Below are 27,653 nucleotides of genomic sequence, written 5' to 3'. Positions count from 1 at the left end.
CTCAGTTATTTTTAATGGTTAAATCTGTTCAAGTGGACCCCACATAAGGGTATTTTGGTCATTGTACTCTAAATACATTATAAATATATATCCAACACACATAATCTCCCTCTCTATATCAACTTTCTCTATCTCTCTCTTTCACTCTAACATCAGGAATCACCTACCCTCACCGGCCATCACCACCACCAGATGACCACCACCTACCCCTACCACCACCGCCACCGCCACCACCACCTGCCCCTACCACCACCACCCACTTGATTCCATCGCTCCCAAACAAACCCAATTTCGGATTCAAACAAACCCAAAACAAATCTAGATCTGAACTCTAGATCCGTAGGCGGTGGTTGGGTTTCTCCATCGTGATCGGGTTTAGAGAGAGGGATGAGAGGATGGTGGTCGGGTTTCTCCACCGTGGTCGGGCTCAAAAGAGGTTGGAAAAGAGGGTGGTTGCTATGATTCATGAAATATTATTGTAGGAGGGAAAGTGTGAGTGATCGTTTTGACAGAGTTGACTTTGAACAAGTCAAAATTGGTTCTGAAAAGTTTTTGAATAAGGTCAAAATTAGTGGCGGAACTAGCCCATTAAATCAGGGTATCCTAATTTTTTTACCGTACAATCATACAATATTAAAAAAAAAACAATAAATAAATAAAGTAAACAAATACTCAATAGATTTGTTATGTTCTTTTTTTTTTCATAGCTTGAAATCGTTCCATCACATCATCATCTTTTACTTTATGAAAAAAATCCTTTTCGATCGCACAAACATGACATTGTTCAATAAATTACGGGCCCATTCGATTGCGTAAATCCGTCTTGATAATCTTCAATTTTCAAAAAACATCTTTCAGCGGTTGCGGTTGCATATTTTGGGCTTAATGAATAATATCAAGTTTCCTAATTTTCTCTTAGGGGTATCCTCGTATATATTTTTGGGTAGGCTATGTATAAATGGAAAAAAATTACACTGCGAACACGAATACGGGGTTGAGCCGTAGCCCGTGCTACGGCTCATTCTTAATTGGTTCCGCCCCTGGTCAAAATCGGTGATAATGAGTAGGGAGAGATGGTTCAGGATCGATCTGATTTGGAGAGTGATGACGAGTGTTGTGGCGTTGATGAAGAAGATCACTGATTGATTAATCTTTCTAGACTGTGCATTTTGTGAGCCGAAGCTTCCTTTTTTTTTTAAATGGAGTTTGTCCATAGGATTGATGAAGAAACCAGATTATTAAATATTAAATGGGTACCTTTCTTTTCTCCTTTTTGAATATGGGTTTTTTTTTCACGGTGAGTGCTATGGTTAAATACGTTAGTGGTGGTGTGATGGTTGTGGTGGTGGTTGTGGTGGTGGGGGTGGTTGACGGTGGCAAGTGTTGGTGGTAGGTGGTGGGTGTGTGTGAGAGAAAGGGGGGGCGAGAAAGAGAATAGATAGAATTGAATAAATGGTAAAATGTTTTATATAAATAAATGGGTAAAAAGTGTAATTTGCCCTCATGTGGGGTAAACTTGGTCAAATTTAACCATGAAAAATAACTGAGTTGGGACTAAAGGACATAACGTGCAAGGGTTTGCAAACATCGAGTACGTTTTTTGTATTTTTTGAAGATAAAGGACACACTTTGCAATCTGGTGTCAACATAAAGGACGAGTTTTGTAATTTAGACACTAGAATTCCATAGTTCCAATGCTTTCTTAGGTTTAGCAATAACTTGGGTTGTATTTGGGCGTTGTGTTTGCTCCTCCTTTTAGCAATAATATGAAGGAAAAAAATAGCTATAAAAAATTAAAAACTATAAATTGTTGATAAAATTAGAAATTACTAATAACTGAAACTTTCCACACTCTCCTATTGATGTAAAATTCTTTTATGGTGTGGTTGTTGCATGTTTGTGTATATGGAAAGTAAGGAACAAGAAACGGTTTTCGAACAAGGATGTCTAAGTGGAGCAGAATATGGACGAGATCAAAAGCCTTGGCTTTTTTTGTTCAAACATAGGACCAAGTTTTAGTCCGTCTAATGGGAAAGACTGGTGTAACTTTATGATTGTATAGTTTTTGATGTAGTATACCTTGGCGTGTTTTTGTTGCCCCTTTTTTTCTTCTAGGGGGCCGTGTTGAATGAACTTTACCTTTAAAAAAAAGTGAACTCGAACTTTTCTACAAGTAGCCAACCACAAATTTAATTAAATTTTCCAACTAACATCAATGGAAATTGTACGACCAAAGTATAGTTGTAGTCTCATATTTCATCATCTTCCAATTAGTAAATCAAACAAATAAAAGATCAATGTGATATAAAATGTTACCAAATATGTTACTTGCTTATCATAAAAAATTTCCCTATATTTGTTTTGTTATATTATTTGGCTTTCAATTTGTTCGCCATAGTTAGGATGTAACGTTCCATGTTTAACAATTAAAATAGTAAAAATAGTGTGTTACGCATAGGCGGATCTGTTAATGCAGTTTTGTATCCGTTGTGTGAATAAAATAGATTGTGTTTTTGGCTAAATATGTAATTGTTAGAGAGTGGTCAAACGAATGTGTATAGACACATTCGTTTGAAGTGGCCAAATGAGAGGGTTTTTTGTTTGAATTTGTGTGTTTGCAAGTTAGACAAGTAAGTTCTAACAACAATGGTTGTTTGACTATTGCAAACAAAATAGTAGGTGTTGTTTAGAACTTCAAAATGGCATGGGACTTATATAAGCTTGTTCTTGTTTCATTTATTACTATGGTTTAGGGAGAGACCACCACTTGGTCTCGTCCAATTTCCACGATCTTTGTACTTTCGGTATGTTATGTTGGATAGCTTATCATATGACTTATTGTAACATTATGCTGCCCAAATTTATACACGAAAGTGTTTATTTATCTCTAACCTTCGATTTGTGAACTAATTTTGCACTAATCCACGATTAACGGTTCTAAAAACAGAATTTCAGCTGGTATTAGAGCCATGGTACTAGACTTAGAGAATCTGATCATTTTCTAGGTCACATGAGCCTTGATTAAAGATTTTTGTGAGTTTTTGTTCAAGATGTAAAAATGGTGTGAAAACCATAGATCTGAAAATCGTAGCTCAAAACATGGATCTAGGATGAATGAAACATGGATGAGTGTTAGGTTTCTATTTTCACACAAATTGAAGTAAGTTTTCATCATCTATTCAATGGTTTGGAGGAGTTTTGGAGAGATCCAAATGACATCAGATTCACAGTCCAAGCTCCAAATGACAACCCACATTTCCAAATAACAACCCTTGTTGTTTGACTTTTCCAAACGACAACCCTTGTTGTTTGACTTTTCCAAAAGACACCCTTGTTGTTTGACCAAAGTGGTGTTGTTTGACCAAAGTAGTATGGTTTGACCTTTGTTGCTTGAAATTGATTTTGACCGATCTAAACTGAGCCACTTCCTTAATTTCACCGTATGAGACCAAGACCTTATTCATACTAAAAAAATAATATAAGGGAATGATTGTTGGAAAAAATTGTGGTAAAATAATTTTTCGGGAATTTTACATGTCTGTAATGCGGTTTCAGGAGTGCCTCAGGTCAGTTTGGGATGATGAAAACACATGATATTGAAGAATGTGGGGTAGTTACGGGACTAGAGAATACAAAGGTGTTTCGAGATCCTTAGCAGCAAAATATTATTGGTGTTCCAACTTGCTGATGTGACTATTATGTGCCAAAAACGTCAAATTTATTTCCGCATGAGAAAATTTGGGAATGTCGTATTTGTATTTGTTTATCAATCAATAAGGTTCTAAGTAACGTAAATTCAACTACGAGTCATATATTTTCTATATTTTCTGAAAGAGTTTCATGACAGGATTTTTGGACTGAAATAACAAAAGTGGCCTAAACTCAAGGACCATTTTGGCATTTTACTCTTTTTTATTTTACCCAGATCTTATTTGGATTTGTTAACTCAAATAAGATTGAATTGATCTAGTCTAAAAGTGCCTAATCTAAGGGTCTGCGTGGAACGTTTTGCACATACATATATTTGAGGATTTTGGTCTAAACTCAAGGACCATTTTGGCATTTTACTCTTTTTTATTTTACCCAAAACTTGTTTGGATGTTAACTCAAATAAGCTTGAATTGGTCTAGTCTAAAAGTGTCTAACCTAAGGGTCTGCATGGAATGTTTTACATATACATATATTGGAGGATCTTAATTAATCCTCTAGCCAACGTGAAGAGTTTTGCATAGAAACATACATGTATCTAAAGTCGGCAGTAGTTTTGCATAACGTTGTTCACTAAAGACTTGGGAAATCTTTATGAGAGCTGATAGTTTGAGGCAGACGAGTGTGGATTTCGACTCTATAATATACCGGTTAGGTTATGGATCACACTTTGTGGAGGGAGATTGTTGATTGAAACTTAATACAGTTGAGGTTACAGTTGAGGGGGAATTTGTCGGACTCAGTATTGGGTTTGTTGTTTTCATTGGGATTTTACAGAGAGATTTGATTGTAATTCAACTAGTTGAATTTGTAAATGATGTACTTGGTCAAGCTGACATCCTGAGTACTGATCCTGAAGATCCGTAGTGCATTACGTGGTCGACTTCACAAAGGCAAGACAATGAGATCCGGATGTAGTTCAGCTAAGTGTGCTGGTTGAACTTGCAAATGTTATACTTACTCTAACTGATGTCCTGAGTATTGATGCTAAAGATCAAAGTGCATTACTTGGTCGCCTCCATAAAGATGGTTTATAGATGATATTTCACTGGAAAACTTTACCAAAGCACTATACTTTGATATGGAATGGAGTTTTCTTGACAAGGTCGAGACTTGATATAGATTGTGAAGACGGAACTGTGGAGGAATGACCTGACCCGGTCATTCCAGGTCGAATATTAACTGTCGAATAAATGGAAATAAATAAATACGGAGGATAACTCCATGCAAATCTACGTACGAAATAATCTCCGACAAAATAGGAGATGTCGCCTAACCGACTTCCCGACTTAAGGGGAAACCCTAAGCTTACCCATAACTATAAATAGAGATGTCGTGATGAAGTTAAGACACATTGTTCTCTCGTATTACATTCTCTTTTTCTCCCACAAACGAGTTCTTATTCTCACGCCGGAAGGTGGTTACATGAATAACCCCATTCCTGTAACGAGTCCTAACGGTGTTCTGTTTTGCAGATCGGAGATCAGGTCACTCTTCATCGGATCAACCAGCTAAGCGACATCTTTCAGGTAACTTTCTTACATTTATCAAATACTAGTTGGAGTATTGGAAGATCAGTGGAAGATCAGACAATGATGCCTTGTTGGGACACAACACAACGCTTAACACGCATATGCCTATTTTGAGGGGGGGGGGGAATCTGATACGAGAAGCTTCAAGATTCTTTTGCGTAACTAGTTATAATATTACACCACACAATTAAACCTAAGCACACAATTCCTAATTAAGCACATAAAAGCACTAAAAATCCCAAAGAAAAGGGTTGTACGGTGGAGGTGACACACTGCAACCGCTATCACGACTGTCCGACTATAATCTTGAGGTATACATCCCAGTCAAGATTTGGAAGAGATTGTTCATCGTGCAACGGTGATAGGTATTCCTCTTCGGGTAGGTTTCGTACCCTATAGCCCAGTTGGGTAAGGCTTGTGTTGGGCGGAGTGGAGGATTTGTGGGTGGAGGGTTTGTAGGTGGAGGGTTTATGGGTGGAAGATTTGTGTTGAAGTTGTTTGACCCCCCCCCCTCATTCGCAGATAGTTAGATTGGAGTTGTGCCATGGTGCAATCGTACACGAAGTTGGCTTCATCACCGGTGAAACCATCCCAATCATACTCATGTGGAGGTGGAGGGTTAAAAGTATGAGGATTTAAACGGGTGATCATCGTGGTCTTGCTGCCGGTGGTTGGTAAACTATTGTCGATGGCTGGCTGGTATACTGCTGCAGGTGGAATGGGTTGAGGGTTAGAACGTTGACGAGAAGATCGCTTGAGGTGTTACTGTCCGATTCCACCACCACCTATATCTTCAAATTAGTTTGGTACTTGCAATGATTTGTAAATTGTGAGATGTAAATGTACTAGTTGCAGTGATTGGTGGCTTCTATTTATAGGGACTAGAAAGCTAGTCGTTTGAAAATAGCGCCGGAAAGAGCCTTTGGAACAGTAACTGTTTGAAAAAAGAGTCGTTGGAACGTTATTAAAATTAAATAAATAATAAAAAAATTTATGATTTACGAGTTTAATTTTTTAATTTATTTAATCATAAAAACAGTTATTATGAGTTTTATTTATTTTTTAATTTATTTAATATTAAAGATAGTTATAATTATTAATTAAATAAAATAAAAATTGATTATACAAAATATATATAGTTTAAATAAAATAAAAAGTTAGTGATGGGGTGGATGTTCACTGGGCAGTCTAAACAACGAAATCATTTTATGATTTACGAGTTTAATTGTTAATGAAGTACACGGATTTGAATCATACAGAGAGAAGCGTTTAAAAGGGTTGTTACATGTAAAACATGTGATGTCATCTAACCCTAACATTTAATTCGTTTTTTAGTATAGGACGTATCATGCAACAAAAATATAAACACAAATGACATTAATTGTTACTTTTAAACATTAAGAAGGTATATTAACTTAAATGACGTTTTCAAAGGGGTATTTTATGGCAAGGATGGCAAGGACTCCGGTTCAAGCCTGAGGGAACCCGAGTTTTCTATTACGACGCATTTACTCCAGCGGGTCGCTCTGTCACAACAGGCGGTCGATTCGTGTGGAGGGTGCAACTCCTGTCAAGTGGTAGGGGGTCGGAAATTTTCTCGGGGGAAGCTATGTCCCATTTCTACCGAGGCGTAGGCCCCGTAAAGACAACATAGTCATTGGGACAGAAATGGGGCGGGCCTGCGACTTGCGGGCGTGTATTAACCGTCTGTTGTGAATTACACCTTTAAAAAGGGGGTATTTTATGAAATAAATAATTATATATTAGCATTCTCATGTAAATTTATTATAACATGTTTTTTACTATTATTAACTTCTAAATGTTTATTCATAATTCAAATAAAAGGTCACGGTAACTTCAAACTAAATCATTTTACTATTATTATTATTATTATTATAGTTAGTTATATAAACTATATAGTTATTATTATTGTTTTATATTGTTGTATTCAAAAACTATTTTCATAACAATTCATCATCTCTATTGTTCTATAAATAGTAACACATAAATGTTAGTGTTCCCCATATTTATCCTATTTAAGCTTTATCAAACTCTAATTTATAGATTAAAAACATTTTACTAACAAAAAAGATGAAGTAAAAAAAAAATGTCTTACAGGAATTTCATGTGTTGCTTTCTCAGATTCGTTGATAACTTGGTCCTTGGCAAGTTGTTGTACTGGCTCCTCCTTTAAGGCATAATATCAGATAATTAAAAAGTAAGTTAATGCTCAAAAATATATAATTGTGATGTGTTGGTGCACTTGTGTCTGTACTTTGTCTGTATTGGGTCTGTATGTAAACGATGTCCTTAGTAGTCTGTAAGTTGACCAAGTCAACCATCCTCCGGTTTGACTTGGACAACATTTGAAAGATGTTCTGATCGAAGGATAGCCTCGAAGGATACACCTGATCCTTCGAGGTGATCGAAAGATATGGTTCGACCATGGTTCGACCATTAGACCTCGAAGGATGATCCTTCGAGGTCCATGCTGATCTTTCGTGTAACATGTGGTCGACAGATGATCCTTCGGACCATCTGTCGAATCCTTCGAGCAGACCTGCTGAGCTGGGTATATATACCCATGCATGTGTTGAGTGTGAGTTAGTTCTGGAGTTCTGAAGTTCTGCCATTTTCACACACCCGAGAGATAGAAGCTTAGAGAGCATTCTGCCCAGAACTCACTCACACACTTAGAGAGTTTATAGAACACTTCTGTAAACATTGAGCTTGTAACCGAAACCCTCATTGCATTAATACGACTAGTGTTAATCGGTGAATCTTTGTGTGTTTGTTTCTCTACTTGCTACTAACTCGGTTTGCTTGCTAGCTTGGATTCCGCACTCGCTAGTAGGTTTGTATAACAAGGTTTAGGTTCGTAATCCTCCGCGAAACAGGGACCTACAAGTGGTATCAGAGCCTCGCTCTTTACCTTGTTTAAAACCGGGTTTTTACAAGTTGTGGTGTGTTGAAACACTTGGTTTTGCACCTGTTTTTACTTGTTTTCTTGCTTTTTCTTTGAGTAAAAACGTGTCTAAACTAACCGGGAGTGTTTTAAGTGGGGTTGGGTAACTTGAAAAATTGTTTTAAGTGATTTTGTATTTTCCGGTTAAGTCTCCGGTTAACATTCCGGTGACTGGTGTTGAAGATAAGGATTTCATTTTTGGCAAAATTTTCAAAGTTGGTGGGAAAGTACGTCTGACCATACCTTTTGCCGAAAGTTGACCTTACCTACCCATCACCTTTTCACCAACCCGTCACATCTGTGTCAGTGTGTCAGTGCACATTCGAAAGATATCCTTCGACTTCGAAAGATATCCTTCGACATCGAAAGACCATCCTTCGATCAGTGACAGCTCGATAGATAAACATCTTTCGAGTAGTCCCTCGAAGTTCGAAATATATCTTTCGATCAGGGAATCTTTTCGAAAGATAGTTGTTTTATCTCGAAAGATAAGGACCTTTCAAGTGTGAATCTTTCGAGATTTTGAGTCTTTCGAAGCCAGTGCTCGAAAGTCAACAGTGATCCTTCGAACACTGTTGATCATTCGAACAAGTGTGATCCTTCGGAAGTTAGCTATTCGAAAGATAAGTGTCCGAAAGATAGGGATTTGACTCGAAAGATAAGGATCTTTCAAAAGGGAATCCTTCGAGTTCTTGAATCTTTCGGTATTATTGTTCAAGACTCAACAGTAATCTTTCGAGTACTGTTGATCCTTCGAACAATAGTTGATCTTTCGATTGTGGTCAGTTTATTGTTAACAAGTTTCTGTGATCTCAGATCTTGCAACCAGGATCCTTCGGCTGTGTGATCTTTCGGGTGGCTATTATCCTTTGAGACATTGATATAGTTTTCATTTTTCTGATCAAAAATGAATCCAGCATGGGGTAATCCGTCAACTGCAGAGAGCAGTACGTTTTCTGCAAGATCCAGTGTGCCATGCAATTCTGATATGTATTTTGGAACTTCCAGTACTTCGTTTGCAAGACCCGTTTCACATGCTCCATTAAAAACGGAGTACGTCACAATCACAGATTGTTTTGGCAATCCAAAACTAGTTCCTGTAAAGCCAGCTCCCACCACAGACATGTATGGAAATCCATTACCCCCAGTTGCAGTGCAACACCATTATTCTACTGTAGAATCGTCATTTCTTAATCCCAAGAACAGTAGTCAGACAAAAACGGCGTTGTATGCTGAAATTGTCAAAGATGTCGGCAAGGGTGGATCCTCGGGGAATGATGACAGTTCTGAACATGTTAGAAGTTCAGGTGAAGATGTTTCAACTTCAGTGGAAGGTGATACAACTTCAAGTTCAAGTGAGGATGGATCTGAATGTGAATCATCAAGAGAGATTGTTGATTCTGATGCAGAAAGGCCAACACCTGAGAGTAATTCCAGTCAGGTATGTGTTGATGAACCAACTGCTGTAGATTGTGATAATTGTGCTAGATTAAAGGCAAACATGTCTGAGTTGCAAGGCAAACATGATGCTTTACAAGCTAGTTTGTTTGACTTGCAAGACAAACATGTTTCATTGAATGCCAAGTGGTGTGAATTGCAAAGCAAACACGAAGCTTTGCAAGAGAAATATGATGTGACATTTATCCACAACCAGAAGCTGACCGTGGATCTTTCAAAATGCACAGAAGCCAATATGTTTTATGAAAACCATGAAAAAGAATTTAAGTCAATGATTGAGACGTTAAAGAAAGATAAAACTGAATTGACTAAAATGGTTTCCAGAAAACAAACGGAAATTAATTTGTATATCTCACGTCTTGAGACAATGCAAAAAGAAATGGCTTGTGTGAAAACCGAAAGTGATGCGATCCAACTTAAGCTAGATAGTTATTTGAGCTCTAGCTATGTGTTGGATCACATCATTGACGTTCAGAAAGAAAAACGGGATGTCACATGCATAGGATATAAGAAATGTCCACCACCTGTGAGACACAATTATGATGCGATGCCTGACGAGGAGGATAGAGTGTTCTTCGAACAATCTGTTCCTCTTGATGTGAAGGAGTTTGCAGCAGGACTCGGATACCAGAAAGAAGTATCCTCAGATTCAAATGTGTCAGCAGATACATCTGTAACTGCTGAACAGAAACAGGATCCTCCAGTTGTGATTGAGGATGCTGATTCGTCTGATGATGAATCTGATAATGCTGTCCCAGCAAAGTCTGATGCGGTAGTCAAAAATGAGGACATACCTCTTGAGAATCACATTCTATGTGATCCCCCTGCAAAACCCGCTAAGACTGTTGCAATCGAGTCCTCGTCTGAAAAAGAGTCGGAGGGTGTGAACTTGCTGTACACTCTCGTTGGTAATGATAAAATCTACTCTGACAAAGATTTTCCTATTAAAAATGTTAATCAATCTTTAATAAGTAAAGTCTTTGAAGATTCGACAAGTAAGTTTTTGGGAAAGACAGGACCACGTGTTACAGTTACACAGTGTCCTCCAATCCCAAGGGCTGAAGTTCGAAAACAATTTGGCAACAAGAAATTACCAGCAATGCCAAAACAGCAAAATCACACCAAGCCCAAAGGAAAGGCACCGGCTCAAGTCCAGAAGAAGCCGAATCAAAAGAAGAAGAAAAATGTTAACTTTGTGAAATCGACGGGAACAGACAAAATTGAAACGTTTGAAAATAAATCTAACTTAGATTTTGTCAAGAAAGCTACTGTTTTGAAAAGAAATGAACAAAACAGTTCACAGCCTAGTACCTCGGGTTCACAAAGTTCAACATCATCGGCTAAGAGAACACATGATGCTTCGGGGATTGTTGAACGAAGATATTGTTTTGAGTGTGGAACAATTGGACATATCATTCGAAATTGTCCATATCTTCATAAGCTGAAAGCAAAGGTTGATGATCCCCGTGAACAAAATCGTGCCGCCCAAGAGAATAGTAAAGGCAAACAGGGCGAAAACAAGAAAAAGGTTCGGAAGATAAACCTCGTGAAATCAAGAGGGACTGATAAAATTGATACTTCCAAAAACAAATCCAACAAGGATTTTGTTAAACAAAGTAAAATTTTGAAAAGAAACAGTCAAAACAACTATACACAACACACAAACGGTTGTGATGTAGGACCAAGTACCTCAAGATCACGAAGTTCATCATCCGGCTATTGCAGTTATGATACTCCGAGGTTTGTTGAGCGGAGATCATGCTTTGAATGCTGTGAGTATGGGCACATCATTAAGAATTGTCCATATCTCACCAAAAGAAAGACAAAAATTGATGCCCCCCATGGTAACAATTACCATAAAAGATCTGTTTCACCAAAACAGGACCCTCGTCTTGTTAAACAACGAGCAAAGAAACAGAAAAAGAAACAAAGAAAAGAAGTTGAAAAGTTTTTAAAACCGGAGATTATCCAAACAAAATCTGTTAAATCAGATGTTAAACATGAAAAACAGAAAGAGATTTGGATACCAAAACCGGTAACTGTTTCAGGGGGAGCTACATCAATTCCGAATCATCGGGAAATGGATGTTACAATTCTCGATGATGACGGACGACCCAAGTCTGTGAAGGCTTGGGTCCCTCTCTCCAACTAATCTCTGAGTGAGTGTGCAGGAAGTTCCAGGAGGAACTATTGATAGTCTTAGGATTGTTGATAGTGGAATGTCCTTGCACAAGATAGGCGACAGAAGAAATTGTTGCCTTTGATGGAGAGAGAGAAAAGAAAAAGAGAATGTGGCTGAATGAAGTTGCAAAATTTGACCAAATGAAGAACGTGCCAAAAATTTGGTCTTTCTGGTTTTGATCGGGTCCACAGGAACGAATGAAGTGAAATGTGTGTCGATGCCTTGGAGTGCATTGAACATCCGCACACCATTTCTGAAAGAGAAAGTCAAAGACCTTCGCTGGTGAAATGTGGAAGACCAGCCGGACCCGGAGGTTTATGAGCTTGTTGCTGTCAAGAGATTTTTCAGTAGTTGCAAATTCGACCTTGAAGTCCACACCGGGTGGATATCCAGTTGGGAGAGTGCTTAGATTCCTTGCAATGCACGGAACAGTTGCAGGATACGCCTTTAAATTCTTAATCTCTCCTATACTTGTCGATATTTTAACTGCTTTGTGAATTGTTATTATCTCGTACAGCACTCTTTGACCTGACACGTTGATCTCGGATATCACCTCACAAGTGATTGTTTCAATATGAAACTCATCAATGTTGTCATGGTCCGCACCGCTTACCGACATGCCAACTCATTTTTCCAAAATTTGCTAAATCTTTTCTGATAAAACTTAATTTTGGTAAACGGCATTAAGGTCAAGCAAGAGTAAAACCAACATCGGAAAATCATTTTTGTAAATACCTTTGTGTTTTTAAATTTATCTTAGTTTGTTGATTTTAGGGGGAGTAAATCCAAAAATCGGAAAATCCAAAAACATCGAAAAATTCAAAAACACAAAAACAATAGAAAAACAAAAATGAGTTTCCTGGCGAGCAAAAGAGAAAATGATAGTACATCAGTGGTCTATCCAAACCTCTTTAAACCTTAAAATGCAAAACGATAAGCAGCTCTATATAAGATGTATCGGTAGGCTCACAATCATTTTAAAGTGTGCAGGGTGATATAAATCTTAATCGACTGAAGATCAGGTGGGAACCATTCATTGGCATATGGTCTTAGTACCGAAATTTCGTTTGATAGATTGCCGAGGTTCTGAGATATTCGGTCTTTATGCTGCTTATCATCTGGGTATCATGGTTGTATCTTTTACCGAAAAATAACGGGGACGCAAGTCTAGATCTTCCATGATACTATACATACGTGTACATATTGCATACTGCATTCGACCTCAATAAGTGATAAACAATCACATGTCCATATCAAATAAGTGATAAAATATCACATCTATCCGGGTGTCAAGTTCGTCTCTCTGCTGTACGGAAGTACTGACCTGTTCACGGACTTGCACCTGTGCCCTCATGCATACGAAAATCAAGTTCCTCATCAATAAGTGATTATATCACATAGGACTTGTTTTCAAATCAAAATAAGTGAGTATCTCACAATTTATACGGTCAAACAGATGATAATCGGTATACTCACTGGTAAGATGAACTCTCGTGCATACCTTGATACGGGAATGTGTCGTGATGTGGATGAACACCGGTCGGTAAGTATAAATCATACATTAACGTATCCTCTAAACATGATTACATCTGATAAGTTGAGCTTAAGTGGACAACAATACCAATAATTGTTATAGGATGCTTATCTTAATGTTAACTAACTAAACAACAAGAGTGTTTTGGCATGACCGTACACTGATATGATTCTCTTACCCTCGAAACTCGCAAAAAGAATGTTTGTATATATTTATTTATTTACTGCTTAACTTTTATTGTTTTTCTTTTAAACAGTTTCGTCGTTTGGTGCATATCAGCACGACATTAGCGGTGATGTCGTTTGATAACACTCAAAGGATTTTAAATTGTTGTCTTTTAATTTCAAAAATACCAAAAAGATTTTAGGCTTGTTTTAATATAAACTTTATAAAAGCCAAAAAGATTTTATTTCTGCTTTATTTTCGATCGTACGATGTTGGAGCTCAAGTCTTCGTTACCTGAAACTTGACTGAAAACCGAACTGACTAAATCTTCATAAACGGTCGAAATTTGCATGTTTTGAAAGTTAAAAACTAAAATTGACAAATTTTATTAAACTTTCAAACTGTCGGACGGTGTTTGATTATGACATGGTCATTCGTGTGTCATTTGTTTATACTATATTCCAAGCAATTGTTCTCATTACGCGTTTAGATTTCTTGCATGTGCAGATTCTAAAGGCTAGGAGAACATGGTCGTTGACGAGCTTTGGAATGAAGACACGAAGGCACTCAATGAATGAAGATGATCGAGTTGCCGCTGGCCATCATCAACACCACAAGGATCTCACTTCATAAAGATAAAGTCTTTTCACGAGCATAACTCAAGGGGGAGCTTATGTTAAGGGGGAGTTTGTCAACACACTTCCTACATGATACGGGTAGTTTGTTGATACACTCTCTACTTTCAAGACGTGAAGACTTTGAAGATCCTCCGACATTGAAGACATGATAGGACATCAGAGTCTTGAAGACTTGAAGACCAAAGACCGTCGAAGTTCAAGACGAGTCTACACTTTTAGAAGAACAAGACAAAGATTAGAGATCAAAGACAAAGCTACAGCCAAGGGGGAGTTTGTTGGTGCACTTGTGTCTGTACTTTGTCTGTATTGGGTCTGTATGTAAACGATGTCCTTAGTAGTCTGTAAGTTGACCAAGTCAACCATCCTCCGGTTTGACTTGGACAACATTTGAAAGATGTTCTGATCGAAGGATAGCCTCGAAGGATACACCTGATCCTTCGAGGTGATCGAAAGATATGGTTCGACCATGGTTCGACCATTAGACCTCGAAGGATGATCCTTCGAGGTCCATGCTGATCTTTCGTGTAACATGTGGTCGACAGATGATCCTTCGGACCATCTGTCGAATCCTTCGAGCAGACCTGCTGAGCTGGGTATATATACCCATGCATGTGTTGAGTGTGAGTTAGTTCTGGAGTTCTGAAGTTCTGCCATTTTCACACACCCGAGAGATAGAAGCTTAGAGAGCATTCTGCCCAGAACTCACTCACACACTTAGAGAGTTTATAGAACACTTCTGTAAACATTGAGCTTGTAACCGAAACCCTCATTGCATTAATACGACTAGTGTTAATCGGTGAATCTTTGTGTGTTTGTTTCTCTACTTGCTACTAACTCGGTTTGCTTGCTAGCTTGGATTCCGCACTCGCTAGTAGGTTTGTATAACAAGGTTTAGGTTCGTAATCCTCCGCGAAACAGGGACCTACATGATGAAACTACAAACTAGTGATAAAAAACTATTTACTAATTAGAAAAAAAAAACTATAAAACAATGAGCCAATTGATAATATAACAGATGATAAGATGTTGATGAAAGCTCGTATTCAAAGATGATACCTCAAAATTCATCAAATAAATTTAACAATAATAACAGGTCAATATGGTATGCTTTGTCCTATTAAATGATATATGCAGATACATTCTATCAAAGAAATTTGATGTTCCATTGTAACTAACTTCATCAAAGGATGTCCGCCATCCGAATCCCATAAGCTTCGGGCCAAAGGCCCAGCCTCCCAAACAAGTTCTTTAAAGCGAAGATCCGGTTTCCTATAAGTAGAATTTTACTTATTTGAAATAAATAGCTTTAGTTGTGTATCAACATTGATATCTTTATATCAAGTCTAGCTTAAGTTTCCATACCATTGTCATAGACTATGGCTTTTAATATTTGAAAGGTTTTGTGTTTAAACAAAAGGGTTAATCCATGAGATGTTTCAAGAGGTGCTTACTGCTTAGCGTATGGGACCAGCTTAGGAGTTCCGATTCGAACCGTTTGGAAATCGGCTTAAGTGTTCTGGTGCATACTGTTGGGACGAATTTCAGTAGGTGTATAGATGTGTGTTTAGTTTCGAAAATTGAAGCAGCGTGTATACATGTTCAGGAGAAAATTTAGACTTGGTTTTTGCTTATTAGTGATGTATTAAATGCTTTTGGTAATTTTATAAAAGGGGTGTGTTAATCTACTAAGACCATCCGTAATAGTTAGGTCATACGTAATGGTTAATGCCTCGTAAGGATCATTTTCCATCATATCAACATTATATTGCCCTTTAAAAAATGTGTAAGGGTTAACCCCCCCCCCCCCCCCCTTATTGCCCCCATTCCATCATTACTTTCCAATTTTGTTATCCTTATTGGGCATTATACTAGAAAAGCCACTTTCTCTTCATGCTCATATAAGCCCACGAGGGTGGTGTTGGGTGCATTATCAAGCCGCTTCACGCCCATGTAATGCTCATTACTCATGGTCTTAATGTCCCCTATGGGCATTTCCTCGCCACATCAGCATTAACGCCCCTTAAAAATTTGTAATGGTTAACGCCCCTTAATGCCCTTTCAATCGTTACTTTTCGTTTTGTTTTCTCTCTATGGGACATTATACTAGAAACGTCCCTCACTCTTCATGCCCCTACAACAACCGCGGGGGGGGGGGGGGGGGGGGGGTTGTTGTTGAGGGTGTTATTAAGACCTTATAATGCCCTATTACACATGACCTAAGGAACAAGCAATGTGTATATTTAATCAATTTATTTTAATGATTTATTTATTTTTGTTATATTTAATAAAAAAACAAATCAGTTATGTACAAATTATACAATTATTTAATTTCTATTATGCAACCCTGTGTAATACTTGTGTCTATAACCTAGTTGTATTATATATATTTTAATTTTTTATTTAGTTATATTATATTATATACATATATAGTGTGGATATTTTTTTTTCAAATTTTTTTGAAACTTTTGCATATAAAGATACCAAGAAGCTATTCCAATAAAATAATCATTTTTGTAAATTTTTTTTTACCTTTTTTTTTTACTTTTTTACTTTTTTTTCTTTTTAGTGTTTGATTTTTTTATTAAAAACGATTCTACATGTATTTATATGTGGAAGCTTTGAAAAAAAATTAAAAATTTGAATTTTAACATGTTAAGTTGAATTTTTAACATGTTAAATGCAAGTTTCCTCGGTTATCCACTTTTTAGGTGTTCCACAATGAACCTTCCCCTACACACACACACACACACATATATATATATATATATATATATATATATATATATATATATATATATATATATAGTGGAGAGTTCAAATAAGAAGAATCACAAATTAAGAATTAAAAGAATAAAAGGGTATTACGGTATGAGTCTATCCTACAAAATAGTTATGCAACTTACACAATAAAAACATTCATGCACATGCTCCTAAATATTCAACGTTTTCTACACCATAATAACAACGTTTCCTACACCAAGAAAACAATGTTTTGGTGTAGGGTACAAAATGTGTAGGTTCCCAACACTTTTAAATAATTTTCTGACATATAATAATATATGTGTAGGACACAATACGTGTAGGACCCAACACATTAATGATGGTGAAGGAGAAAATTATGGTGGCATTAATGAGATTGGACTAACCTTTTACAATATTTAATAGTGTTATACATTAAATTGTCTATTCTACCCTTATTGATTAAAACATTAACTGAAAGTGGACAACAATAATATCTTGATTCACAACCATTGATCAAAAAAATATAGGGCCTAGATTAATTTAGTTTTCTTCTTACAAGAATATTCTTCTTAAATGAACCTCCCCCTATATATATATATATATATGTATATATATATATATATATATATAGGGTTGGGCTATATAGAAAACCCTAAATATTTAAGAAACCCGGAAAACTCAAAGCTCCCGACTTTTTTTTTTTTGAAAAAAATAACACATGTAATATACATGTTTTTAAGAGTTTTGGGCCAAAAAAATCAAAAAAGCGCGGAAGGGTTTTTTAAAAAAAAAAAAAAAAACAAATTTCAGCAACTTTCAGCACTTTTGTCTAACACATGTTAGGCAACCGGACATTGCTGAAATTTGTTTATTTTTAAAAAAAAAATCCCTTCGGCGCTTTTTTGTTTTTTTTGGCCCAAAACACTTTAAAACATGTATATTACATGTGTTATTTTTTTCAAAAAAAAAAGGGAGGTTGGGTAAAAATGGGGAGAGATTTGAGTTTACAGAGTTTTCTAAAAATTTAAGGGTTTTCTGTCTAGCATTACCATATATATATATATATATATATATATATATATATATATATATATATATATATATATATATATATATATATATATATATATATATATATATATCATAAGTTTCACTTTAACTGTTATTTACATATGTTTATATAGGTTGAGTTATAGTGGAGAGAGGTTTAAAAATAAGAAGTGTAAAAAGACACTATAGAGTAACATGTGTCTAAGAAGGAATCAAGTGGGAAGGGTAGTTTGGTCAAAGAGAATAAAAAGATTATGCACATGCAAGGCACATGCTATTCCCCCCATTTTTGAAACGTTCGTAACTTCTTTATACGTCATTTACTTTTTTAAAAAAATTATACCATAAAATCGAGCGTCTTTTATCTTTAATATGAGTACTCTATTGTTATACTTTAAAAAAATCAAAAACCCAGTTGCGTATTACACAATGGACATAACATACAATGAGAAAAACCCGTTGTGTGTTACACAATGGACAAAAGACATAATAGACAGCAGACTAAACACAATGGACATAACCTAAAATACAACGAACAATAGATTAAAACACAATTAACAACAAAACATAAACACAATGGACAACAGATTAGAACAAAATGGATAGCAGAATAAACACAATAACCGAAACCTATAACACAATGTATAGAAACCCAAATATAACATCATCTTCATTGTGTCATACATTGTGTTATAAATTCTGATAAAAATGCAATAGACAAAATCTAAATTAACATTGTGTTATAAGTTTTGATAATAACACAATGTATCGAAACTTTAGTAAAAAACATAAGAAGTAAAACCCAGTTCACAGTGACCACAATCTTTAACACAGTACAAAGAAATCCTAATAAAAGTGATCTTTTTATTTTATTTTTATATAGTAATATCATGATGTCAGTTAATGTACAAAATGACTTAACGTACGACGTGTACGCAAGGCATTATCAACATGCGATTTTGGTATTATTGAACATCATGCGATTTGGGTTATCTTTTATAACATGCGAACATGGTTTTTATACACACATGCCATTTATATAAATACACATGCGATTTATATATACTTTTGAACATGCGAACTTCTGAATTTTCAACATGTGATTTCTTGTTATAAACGTGCGATTTGCCATCGCGTACGCGTCGTACGTTAAGGCATATTGTACGATACACTTTTTTGTAATATCATACTCATATTAAAGATATAAAACGCTCATTATTAGTACCGTGAAATTTTTTTAAAACAAATATCATACAAAAAATTATGAACTTTTTAAGTTAACGGTGAATTGTCATGTGTCTTACATGCAGAGAGAGAATGATTCCATTTATGCTCTTCCATTATTTTCTTGTCTCTAAATCTCAACCTTCCAAATCTAATATTAATGGACTATAATCCTTCTTACACTTTCTATTTATGTTGTCCTTTGTATTTGATCATATGAGAAAATATTATTTCGCATCGTATAATTACATACGTAGTACTGTTTTATTCTTATGGTTTTATATTGATGTAAAACATGTGCCGAATATACTATATACTTTAAATTTTTTTCACGTTCTCCACGCGATTCAGCGCGGATTGCGCCTTACTAGTTTACAACGACACGTTATCTCTATTTTATCAAATTATAATTTTGTTTCATTTATAAAAAAACTTTACGAACAAAAAGATGAAGTAAAAAAGGAAGGACTTACACGAATTTGAAAAGTTGCTATCTGAAGTTCGTCGACAACTTGGTCCTTATTTGGCTCATGTACTTGCTCCTCCTTTGAAATAATGTATTTGAGAAAGATATTAATGCTCAAAACTATAAATTTGTGAAAAACTACAAATTGGCTCTAAAAGTTATTGGCTAAGAAAAACTATAAAACATTGAAGTATTTAGATGATAAGATGTCAATGAAATTGGTATCTAAAGATGATACCTTAAAAACCATCAAATAAATCCAAGAATAAATTACCATTTAAATTTGGTAAAAAAAAATGAATATGAAAAGGAAATTAACAATATATAGATTTAATACCATATACAAGTCAAATTTGGAAACAAAATAATGAATATCAAAGAAAGTGGGCGTTCCATTGTAACTTCTATACACGAAAACGATTGGTGGTGAGAATTCATCAAGGGACATGGATGTAAACTGAAGATTAGTTTTTTTTTTTTTTTTTTTTTTTTTTTTTTTTTTTTTTTGCGTTGAACAATGCATATAATGTTATAGAACATGCAATATTTCAAATCCAAATAAAAAGGTGAGAAAGTGACAAAAACACATTATTATTTGCCCCAAGGGGTGCCAATCAGCTAGAGTATGACCTTCATCAAAGGAGGTCCCCAACTAAGTCCCATAAGCCTCAACCAAGGGGCAGCCTCCCTAACCAATTCTTTAAATAGAATCACTAGATTGGGTTCTTATAAACTAGAAATTTACTTTATCTGAAAAAAAGTATGGACATACAGTTTAACTTTAAATAGCATTATCATAGGTTGGCTTTAATCTTTGAAAGGTTTTGTGTTTAAATGACATGATTCTTCTCTTCAATTGTGTCTTATTTGAATATTTTCAGGACGCTTTCTATGTTATATTTTAGCCAAAAGAAATTGTATCATTGTATACGCATAATACTTATTCCTTATGCATTAAGATAATATGCACCCCATGATTATACACACACACAAACATACCCGACTTTCTTGAAAGACCAATGCTTTCTCAAGTTCGTTGAGAACAACTTTCATTGTTGGGCGCTGGTCTTGAGTCTCCGCCACACACTGGTTTGCAACTTTTGAAAATATGTACAAAGAATCCTCGTTGGCTCCTCTAATTGGACTATTGCTCTTTTTACCGGTTTCTTCCTTTAGTGTAGGATCTATGATGTCCTCTATTGTTCCATTGCAGAATTTTCGTCTTGCAACATGAACGAGCCCTTCCTCACTCTCCGTAAGGTAAATTTCGTCATAAGCATCTCTTCCGCAAAGAATTTCAAACATAACTACTCCAAAGCTATACACATCCGACTCTTTTTTTGGCTTACCGGTCTTTGCATATTCCGGATCCACATGATAATCTGACACAAAATATGTTCTTTTATACGGAGTTTCGTCCTTTTGATTTAGATGCTGGATTACCGCCCATTCAAAGTCTGCAATCTTTGCCTCCCAATTCTCGTACATCCTAATTGCCCCACTATGTATGTTATTATGTATTATGAATCTTTTGTCATCCATCTGAGAGTGGAGGTAAATCAATGCCCGTGCAACATCAATGCAGATTTTCAAACGTATTTCCCACGTCAAAATACACATTTCATTGATGTTTCCAAAATAATTCTCAAGGTGTCCATTAGTAATTTTCTCGATGACAAGCAGCATCTCAAAATCTTCAACACAGAATCCTATAAGAGTGACAATGTTGTGATGCTTAATGCTACTAAGCATTTCAAGTTCAGTAAAAAATAATTCTTCTTCTTCATGCTCGTCATCTCTAGGAAGGAAGCGTTTTATTTCTACAATGTTATGTCCCTTGGGTAATTCATTTTTACTCTTCACTTCTATAGAGGAAGGTTTTTCTTTATCAAAATGGCCAAGTTCTGTTGTATACCAAGTAATGTATATGTCAGAATTGGTTTCGTATGTGTCAGAAAAATAATGAGTGGCCAATTTTATATCACGGAGTTGAATCTTCAAGTGTTCTAAGTTCTTCCCCTGCAAACATATGACAAGAACAGAGAATTGCAAATTATAAAACATATATACGACAACGAAATTTTGTGGTTAATTTATTTTTTGTCTATATAGAAAACCTATAGACGACATTCGAATTTACCGCTGGGTGTGGCTTATTTTCTCAATATATATATTCTTCTCGAAGATTTTATGTTCTGTTAGTTTTGTGTCTGATAAATGTTTTATTTTTGGGTCACTTTTTTGCATAATAAAGAAATGAAAGCAAACAAGTTATTATAAAATCTTTCTGAAGTTCATGTTTAATATGTAAATTTTGATAAATATTAACAAGAATGTATACATGTTATTATAATTAATAAAGTTTACAAAAAAAAAAAAAAAAACCTGTAAAATAACTAATTTTAATAAAAGAAATTTGTCAAACATAAATAGTTGTTGCAAGTTCTTAGTTGCACATTTAACAGCAGCTAGTGGTTTCAAAAGCGGCACGTTGCTCCGGGGTTCCCCACGCTATGCGTTCCACCTCACGCGATGCGCTTGGGTTTGGATGTGTATTTTATATGTGATCATTTTAACTTCAAGAATCATAACCAGATAAGCAGTTCACTAAAGCTACCGAATAATTAGTTTCAGTTAGAAAGTTCACTAAAAAAATTGCATGATTATAATCACTTTTCCTCAAAACTGATTATTGCAGCTTAATCAGTTAACCACACATCCAAACAGCCATACGTGGAGCATTGTCCTAATCAGCTTCACTATTTTTCATCGGGAAACAATTAGGTTAGAATCTTTGTTGTTCTTAACCATTTTAATCAATATTCATAGCTTAGAATGACCTATAGAATAATATAAGTGAACCATAACTGTTGGATATTATGTCCAGTTCGATAAGTCAATGCTACCGGCCGGGTCTTGACCCGTAAGAGTTACACCTTGGGCAACGAACTAAAATCCACTTAACTGGTTTAACTGGTAATTACGAACCATATGAAACAGATCATAGTTATATTTATGATCATGAGCGGATTTATATTATTAATACTCGTTATTAATAATATAATTGTTTATCTTAACTGATAACTTGTTGCGGGTATTAACTGAAAGACGGGTACATGGACCAGGTGAGACGGGTATACTCATCCTACGCCACTTGTCGCTCATGCACCTTTGTTGCACCATATGTCGCACATGCACCCACCTACCGCCACTTGTCGCGCATGCAATCTTGCATGACCACTTGTTGGACATGTATAAGCTTCTCCACACTTATCCATCTTCCCTATGCATGTCCGCCATTTGTCGCACATGCATGGATCTCCGTATATTATTTAAAGGAGTGTATGGACAAGCTTTGTGAGGTTGGAAGATTTTGCAAAACTCTCAAAGCACCCACATCTACAACCGGCCACAACCGCCACCACTGCGGGCTGTCGTCGCCGCTGTCGGACGCCGCCGCCCGCCTGCTGTCGCCGCCCCACGCCGCCACCACCGGTCACCACCGCTCGCCGCCGGTCACCGCCGCCGCTATACGGGTTCGCACTCACATTCGTTAGTTCGTATCACTAGCACTTGTTCGTTGAACCTCGGTGTCTCAACCGGTTAGTCATTAACTGAGGTATATCTTTCTCATCGGTAGTTAAATATACTCTTTTCACTGTGCTCGTATTTGCATGTAACAGGATCCTGTCGGGTTCCGTTTTGTTGATCACTTGTTTATTTTTCCGCTGCGTTTTATTAATTAACTCACTTAATTAATTAACCATTATTTATTGAACCGCGTTTTTGATAAATACCGCGTTTTTGATAAATAAAATTTGACCGATCACCATGGAAACCCAACAGTGGTATCAGAGCCTTGATTACAACATACGAGTCGGTACCGGTCTTTTAACCGGAATTAGAACACAAACTTTATTTATTTAAAGGTTCTCATCTAAGTATTTTTTAGGTCACTTTAATTTTGGTCAATATTTTATTTGTTTTGCTTGACCGAAACATTGCCCGGTTTATTTTGTGATTGTTGTGCGATATGTAAATCCGGTCCGACCTTGTTTTGTAGTTGTATATTTTTATTCGGTTTTGTTATTATGGTTTTTGGCCACCGAGATGGTTCAAAGTTGTAATAGATAGGGTTCTTTCCTTTATTATATTTTTGTAAATATTGTAATAAACGAAGAGCTGGAGACAAAACCGAGGACGCTAAACAGGAGTTATGAAGTCAGTGGGAGTTGCTCGAGACGACTGGATGCACTCAAGTCCTTCCTTGTGGTTGTTTGTGTGTTGTGACCCCGTGACCCGTTTTATCTTGCTATTAGGCTCTAGTAAGATCGAACAAATTTTTTTGGCCATATGGATTTACATATTTGTCTTGCTATTGTGGTTGGTTTTATCTTATAAGTTGTTATAACATAACCAACCTAATACCAACATGATTTTAGAAGGAGTTTTTAAAATAGTAAAACAATCACACTAAAACAAGTTCTAAATTGTTTTTACAACTTGTTAAAGTTTTTGTTATAAAATAAAGGTTGTTTTTGAAACAAACAATAACCAATTAAGTTTTGCAAATTAAACTAGTTTTAATTTTCCAAAACTGTTAGCTTAATAGTTTTCTATTAACTTAAAATTGCTTATTCCAAGTCGCGACAAACTTAGTTTTATAGGTTATCTAAAACTAATTGTCTGAGAGGTGAAAGGGTCCTTTTGGTTATGTCGTAAATTTAATATCTAAATTAAAACTGACTATAACGACCGTATTTGGTAAAAATTAAAATCAATGGCCTATGCCATCCTATTACTCGTAACACTTGGGGCATAATGCGAACCATCAGTGTTGGAGCCACAGCACGACACTTGGTGTCTAGTTTATCCTTCCAAGGTGTAAGGGCTTTCGTCGACACATCCGACCCTTCCACATGTGACCGTTTTAGGACAACTATTACTTTTATTCTCATGTTTACGTGCCCCAGCTATCTCGAGAACAAAAGTGGCATAGATGAGGCCAAACGTATCAATGCAAGGACAATAGGTTATCCTCGCAGCTTCATAAACCTCGGGAGTTGTGCTTTTCTCACAATTAACAATCGTTGTCAGTCCGCTTGAACCTTTTGATAATGTTGTGTGCCCCAGCTGCCTTTAGAAAGAGTTTCTAACCGGATTCTCATTCCTTATCGTCTCACCTCACGAAATAATGAGATATACATTGAAAATACTAATTGAAATCACCTTGCTTATATAACAGATGTCTAATGAAAACAACTCCTTCATTTTCAAGTCTATACTTGAAAAGGAAAAGAAATAAAACTTGAATAACACCAACCTTCTCAAATGGCACCGCAATCTGAGAATAGTTCTTAAGCTGGATGAAAAGTTGTATATCTTAGATGGCCCAGTCCCTACCGAGCCTGAAAGTAATTCTACTACTTCTCGCAAGGCACTGCAGAAACATAATGAGGATGCCGTTGAGGTAGCCTACCTTATGAAAGCCACCATGTCTCTTGAACTTCAGAAGAACATGGAAGATAAGGATGCTTATGACATGGTCCAGCAATTGAAAGGCATGTTCTAGAAACAAGCCCGACAGGAGCGATATGACACCATGAAACAGCTCATAAGCTGTAAAATGCTGGAAGGATCATGTATCAATACTCATGTGCTAAAGATGAAAGGATACATTGACCAGATGAACAAACTTGGTTATTCCACAAAACCAACCAAGTTCTAATGGTCAAGTCTGGTGGTGTTAAGAAGCCCAGTAACAAGAAAAGGAAACATAAGAGCAAGGGCAAAAGAAAAGTTGTTGTTGCTGCCAGAAATGCCACCAACAACAAGCATGATGCAAAACCACACCCTCCTAGGAGCGTCAGTGCTTTAAATGCAACCAAATGGGCACTGGAAGGGAAACTACCCACAGTATCTAGCCAAGCTGAAGATGAACAAGGCCAATAACATTGGCACTTCTTCTAATATTCTCACTTATGTTATCGAACTTTTCACTGTTTCTAGCAACACATGGGTATTTGATACCGGATGTGGTTACCACCTCGTTAATGTCTTGCAGGAGCCTGAAAAGTAGAAGAAACTGAAACAAGGCCACCTGGAACTCATAGTTGGTAATGGAAAGAGAGTTCCAGTTCTGGCCAGAACTGGAACATTTTGTTTTTCATGTTCCCCTGGCCTTGTAGTTACTTTAAATAATTGTTTATATGCACTTGGTTTGACCAGAAACATTATTTCAGTTTCTTCACTGTTTGAACAAGGATTCAAGTACGTTTTAATGGTTTTTTCTATTTTAGCCTACTTGAATGATGTCTTTTATTTTAAAGCTAAACCTCGAAATGGTATTTTATGAGATTGATGTTCAAACAAGTGATAACATATATCATCTTTCTAAATACAACAAAGCTGGCATAAATGAAACATATTTATGGAATTGTAGACTTGGCCAGATAAGTAAGGCATGCATAAATGTCTCCAGTCCGAGGGGATTCTTGAATCCACTAGACAGGACTCCTTTGATGGTTGCGAATCTTGCTTAGCTGGAAAACTCACAAAACACCCCTTCACCGATGTTGGTGAACGGATCAATGGTCTTCTAGAACTCATTCACATGATGTATATGGCCCTTTCAGAACCATGACTTGAAACCATGACTAAAAACCAGCTAGATCGAAGTGGTGAATACCTTAGCTTTGAATTTCTCAATCATCTGAAAGAGTGTGGAATAGTTTCACAACCCTCTCCACCTGGCACACCCCAACTTAATGGCGTGAGTGAAAGGTGAAATCGAACTCTACTTAATATGGTTCGATCGATGATGTGTATAACTAACTTGCCTCACTCCTTTTGGGGACATGCTCTTATGATCGCTTCCCGCATTTTCAATTTAGCTCCGACAAAAAGGTAAACAAAAAATGCCATATGAGCTATGGCTTAGGCGTAAACCCGATTTGGAATACCTTAGAGTATGGGGATGTGATGCATACATCACAAGTGATTCTGATGATAAGCTCGATCCTCAAGGAAAAAAGGTTGTTTTTATCAGATACTATAAAAGAAGCGAGTATTTTCTCTACCATCCTGATGCAAATGTGATTTCCATCAAACAGAAGGGACACTTTCTCGAGGAAGAACTTCTTAATCGAGAAACTGGAAATAATGTGGTTGATCTTGAAGAAATTCAAGAACCACAAACAACCGCTAGCTAACGTAGTCGGACTGGGACTGTCTGATCAACAAGTAGTTGTTGCCAATGAATCAGACATAAAACACAAGCGTTTGTAGAAGTAGTAGAATTTGCAAGAATCTGATAGATGTCTATATCGTCTAAAAAGTCCTGAAGTCTTATTAGTAGCTGAGTCTAATGACGAACCTACTAACTACAAATCTGCAATCTTAGATTTGGAATATGAGAAATGGCAAGAAGCCATGAACATCGAGATGCAATCTATGCATGACAATCAAGTATGGGACTTGGTTGAGCTACCCCTGAATCTCAGGCAGTAGGGAGCAAATGGATTTTCAAGAGAGAAACTGATATGCATGGAAATGTACACACCTATAAAGCACAGCTAGTTACGAAGGGTTTCACTCAAACTCAAGGTATTGACTATGATGAGACCCTCTCGCCCGTTGCTATGATTAAATCAATTAGGATATTGCTTGCCATAATTGCGTACTGTGATTACGAAATATGGCAAATGGATGTCAAAATCGCCTTTCTTAATAGACATCTCTCTGAAGATGTCTATATGGTTCGGCCTGAAGGTTTCGTCAATCCTGAATATCCAACTGAGGTGTGCAAACTAAATAAGTCCATTTATGGACTCAAGCAAGCATCCTGGAATCTTCATTTTGACTAGAAGATCAAAGAGTTTGGTTTTGTCAAGAATGAAGATGAGGCTTGTGTTTACAGAAAGGCTAGTGGGAGCACCATGTCATTCCTCATCCTATATGTGGATGATATACTAATCATTGGAAATATCA

The 27,653-nt window shown here is 36.3% G+C and overlaps 2 protein-coding genes across 2 annotated transcripts in view; both read right to left on the bottom strand.

Moving 5' to 3' along the window:
• The window catches only part of LOC118484342 (dual specificity protein kinase pyk3-like), a 102,566-nt gene extending 82,829 nt beyond the window's left edge, over window positions 1-19,737 (bottom strand). Inside the window, exon 1 of the mRNA XM_035980377.1 lies at window positions 19,672-19,737. The gene's annotated coding sequence lies outside the window, so the exon portion shown is untranslated. The remainder of the gene's footprint in view (window positions 1-19,671) is intronic.
• A 668-nt stretch (window positions 19,738-20,405) lies between these two features.
• Window positions 20,406-22,942, bottom strand: LOC118484219 (probable receptor-like protein kinase At5g59700). Its single transcript, XM_035980222.1, has 3 exons — window positions 22,871-22,942; window positions 20,664-21,683; window positions 20,406-20,414 (listed from the first exon to the last, which is right to left on the bottom strand). The coding sequence occupies exons 1-3, from the start codon at window positions 22,940-22,942 to the stop codon at window positions 20,406-20,408; spliced, it is 1,101 nt and encodes a 366-aa protein (XP_035836115.1).
• Window positions 22,943-27,653: the final 4,711 nt, after the last annotated feature.

Source organism: Helianthus annuus, chromosome 11 (assembly GCF_002127325.2).
Source record: "Helianthus annuus cultivar XRQ/B chromosome 11, HanXRQr2.0-SUNRISE, whole genome shotgun sequence".
In the NCBI taxonomy this organism is placed as follows: domain Eukaryota; kingdom Viridiplantae; phylum Streptophyta; class Magnoliopsida; order Asterales; family Asteraceae; genus Helianthus; species Helianthus annuus.
The sequence above is the reverse complement of the archived record's forward strand: the minus strand, read 5'-3'. Positions and strand labels throughout refer to the sequence as shown.